The 3,171-nt window shown below is 33.2% G+C and overlaps 2 protein-coding genes across 4 annotated transcripts in view; both read right to left on the reverse strand.

Moving 5' to 3' along the window:
- Positions 1-317: 317 nt before the first annotated feature.
- On the reverse strand, positions 318-2,214 carry LOC105114595 (7-deoxyloganetin glucosyltransferase-like). Of its 2 annotated transcripts, XM_011011181.1 has the most exons (4): positions 1,614-2,214; positions 569-1,511; positions 508-521; positions 318-401 (listed from the first exon to the last, which is right to left on the reverse strand). In XM_011011181.1, the coding sequence occupies exons 1-2, from the start codon at positions 2,125-2,127 to the stop codon at positions 577-579; spliced, it is 1,449 nt and encodes a 482-aa protein (XP_011009483.1). In that variant the 5' UTR covers positions 2,128-2,214; the 3' UTR covers positions 318-401; positions 508-521; positions 569-576. The 2 variants fall into 2 exon arrangements, with proteins under 2 accessions (XP_011009483.1, XP_011009482.1); XM_011011180.1 differs by lacking the exon at positions 318-401 and having other exon boundaries at positions 473-1,511; positions 1,614-2,213.
- LOC105114593 (7-deoxyloganetin glucosyltransferase-like) overlaps positions 318-3,171 on the reverse strand; it is a 23,589-nt gene continuing 20,735 nt past the window's right edge. Inside the window, exon 4 of one of the 2 annotated variants that reach the window (XM_011011177.1) lies at positions 318-401. The gene's annotated coding sequence lies outside the window, so the exon portion shown is untranslated. Of the gene's footprint in view, positions 402-438; positions 540-3,171 lie in introns of those variants that run through there. The other variant, XM_011011176.1, reaches the window with a different exon arrangement.

Here is a 3,171-nt window from a genome sequence, read left to right on the forward strand (position 1 = left end):
ACATTCTTAAATAAAAACTCTTTACGTTTTACGCTTGAAACTTAAATAAATTCACATTAATTTATATTTAATTTTTATTAAATAAATAGAAATAATAGTATTTAAATTTGTGATTGTTTAATAATTAAGACTACAATATCATATTTAAAAACTATCTCAATCCAATAATCTAAATTATTAAATAAAATATCAAAATACAATTTATATTATTTTTTAACAATCTAATCCCATCATGTACTTGTTTATAGATTTTTGCAGTTACTGATGATTACAGAAAGGTTAGAAGTTTTCCCTAATCCTCGTGAACAATGAATTCCGAAAGTGTTAATTTTTTCCATGGATACGGAAAAGTTTTGCATGCTTGTTTCTCACATTATCGAACCACCATGCTAATGCGAATGGTCGAGGAGGATGAGCATGTGTTTAATTTCAGTTAGTGGCTCGTTGTCGTGGAGATTAGCAAACTATTCAATTGGCTGAATGGAAAAGTGGATTATGTAACAGAATGATGATCAATAAAAATGCTAAAGGTAGACAACCTGTAGAAGCAACAACAATTTCATCGAAGACGCTAATTCAAGGTTTTTGGAACCGGAGCACGTCGTTGACAAGTTTGTCAAAATTCATGGATGATGAACCATTAATACCAGTTGTCGCTTCAGCCTTTGACTTCCATTCCATTGCCTTCCTTTTCATTTCCTTACCTTTCCCCCCATCCATTAACTCTATTACAAGCTTCTCTACTTCATCTCTATTTGCATCACTTTCAATTTCCATGCCAACATCCCAATCAGTGCAAGCAAACTTGCAGTTAGTTTGTTGTTCAGAGAAAAAAGGCCAGCATAGCATTGGCACGCCGTTGGACAAGCTTTCAATGGTGGAATTCCACCCCATGTGACTTAAAAACCCTCCTATCGATGAATGTCTCAGGACTTTTTCCTGCGCACACCAGCTCGCCGTCAGGCCTCTTTCTCTAGTCTCTTCAAGAAACTCTGGAGGCAAAACCGCTGAGTCGCCCCTGACAAGATCAGGCCTGATTATCCATAAAAAATTCTTCATGCTGTTAGCTAGTCCCCAAGAAAACTCCACAAGTTGCTGTGGATTCATCATAGTTATGCTTCCAAAATTCACGTAGACAACAGAATTGGGATCCTTGGAGTCGAGCCAGTGCAGGCATTCAGTCTCTTCTTTCCACAGACTGGATCCAATTGATGCTAGATAATCATTCTGTGTTTGTTCAAGAAGCAAATTAAGAGGACCAACAGAATAAATTGGAGGAAACATAGATGAGAGAGCAACCAGAACATCATGATCTAAGTCATCAAAAGTATTCAAAATTGCAGCTGAAGCTTTTGAAGCTCTATCAATTCTTCTTATCACAAAGTTTAGCATAACGTCGTTTCGATCTGTTGTGCGAATGAAGGTTGGAAGGTCCTTCAGACGAATATCTTTCATTCCTGGAATGCAGTCTATTTTTGTCTCCAAATATCCATTTGTCAAATCGCTTTCTTCTGCGTCATTGATATCAAAGATAAAAACACGTTACATAAACAATTTACTTCGAAAAGATTCATGATAGTATGAAAGTAGTAATAAATTTATCAAGTACGTACCTTTGAGTGGTATGTAACCTCTTTCAACAAGATGTTTGTAATGTGCATAGGCCAATGTGCCACATGCACTTGAAGTCCAGAAAATGACGACAGGGATTTGAAGTTCGTCCTTAACGTCGAGAGCGAAGGACATGCCACCATCTGCTACTATGCAAGTTACAGGCGGGACAACATTTGATGAATTGAGTTTGGCAAGAAGTTGGCGAAATGGGTCTAAGCAAGCCTTCGAGGTAGAGTCACAGAGAAATGAAGTGTCCTGGGTAACATCAGCATCAAGCTGATCACCTAGACCATCTGGAATGGTTTCAAACTGGAAATCAGGCAAGACATCAAGGGAGTTACGGCCTCTGGACTTGAGCAAACGTCTGTGATTGTATTCAGAGTTGACAAAGGTGATGTGAAAGCCTTTGTGATGGAGTAGTTTTGCTACTTTGAGCATAGGAGTTATGTGACCTTGAGCTGGATATGGGACGCACAAGGCATGAGCCTTGGTACTCTTTGGAAGAGATCCCATGTTTATCACTCTCTGAGTTCTTGAATTTCACATCTTCTGTGAGTTAGAAGACTGAATTTATTGGTCACCAGTTATACAAGGAATTGGAAGAGATCCCATTTTTATCACTCTCTGAGTTTTTTTTTTTTAAACAATACCCTTTAGTTATAAAAATGATTAATTAGTTTGCAATTACGTGGCAATGAATTATTTGTCATATAAGTTCAAGTTTACATCCTATGATGTCTTGGCCGGTGATTTGTATTAATTAGTATTTGTCATATTAATTAACATTAAGTGCTTTTTTTTTTCATATTGCAAAATTATACTGAACTTTGATGGGAAAAAGAATAGTATATTATATAATTCATTCATTGTAGTTTCATGAAAATCATAAAAATTATATTATAGACAACGTAAATATGTGCATATTTTAAATTTAACAGATTTTCAGGTGTGTTAAAAAATAATATTTAATAATTTAAATTTTAAATTTAAATAAATTTTTAATATTAAATTATATTTTCAAACGTAAGACAAGACAATGATAATATCCTTTGGGTTGCTGTGCCGCTTCAGCCACTCACGGGCTCCTAAACGACAAAGTAAGCTCACCTTATAATTTGGGCAACCTGCTATCGTCTCTATTCACTGACATGAGTGTTTTATTCTCTTATTCTCTTAACATGCAGGAAGATATTATTCTATCCTTGAATTTGTCGCTTGCTACTATTAGCATGTGCTGCAAAAGAAATATTTTAATTTAAAAATATAAATATTTTTAAAATAATTTATATTATTTTTTAATATAACTCCCCACGTAAAAATTCTATAATTTCAAACTTATATAGATATATATTATTTTACATTTAATATTTATTTAATAAATATTAATAATAAAATTTAAATTCCTAATCCTTTAATAATTAAAATTTTAATATTATAATAAATAATTAATTCAATACAAAAATTTAAACTTTTACATAATATTATAAAATATAATGTAAAATTACATTTTCAAGCAATACTCGAAGTTGGAGTTACTATATTTTAACAAAAATATAG

Source organism: Populus euphratica, unplaced genomic scaffold (assembly GCF_000495115.2).
Source record: "Populus euphratica unplaced genomic scaffold, PopEup_1.0 scaffold551.1, whole genome shotgun sequence".
NCBI classification, from domain to species: Eukaryota; Viridiplantae; Streptophyta; class Magnoliopsida; order Malpighiales; family Salicaceae; genus Populus; species Populus euphratica.

Excerpts from the sequence above, each read along its gene's own strand:
- LOC105114595 (XM_011011181.1), bottom strand. The coding sequence starts at position 2,127 with ATGGGATCTCTTCCAAAGAGTACCAAGGCTCATGCCTTGTGCGTCCCA. Across the intron at positions 1,512-1,613 it reads AGGTTACATACCACTCAAAG|AAGAAAGCGATTTGACAAAT; the intron begins GTACGTACTTGA and ends TCAATGACGCAG.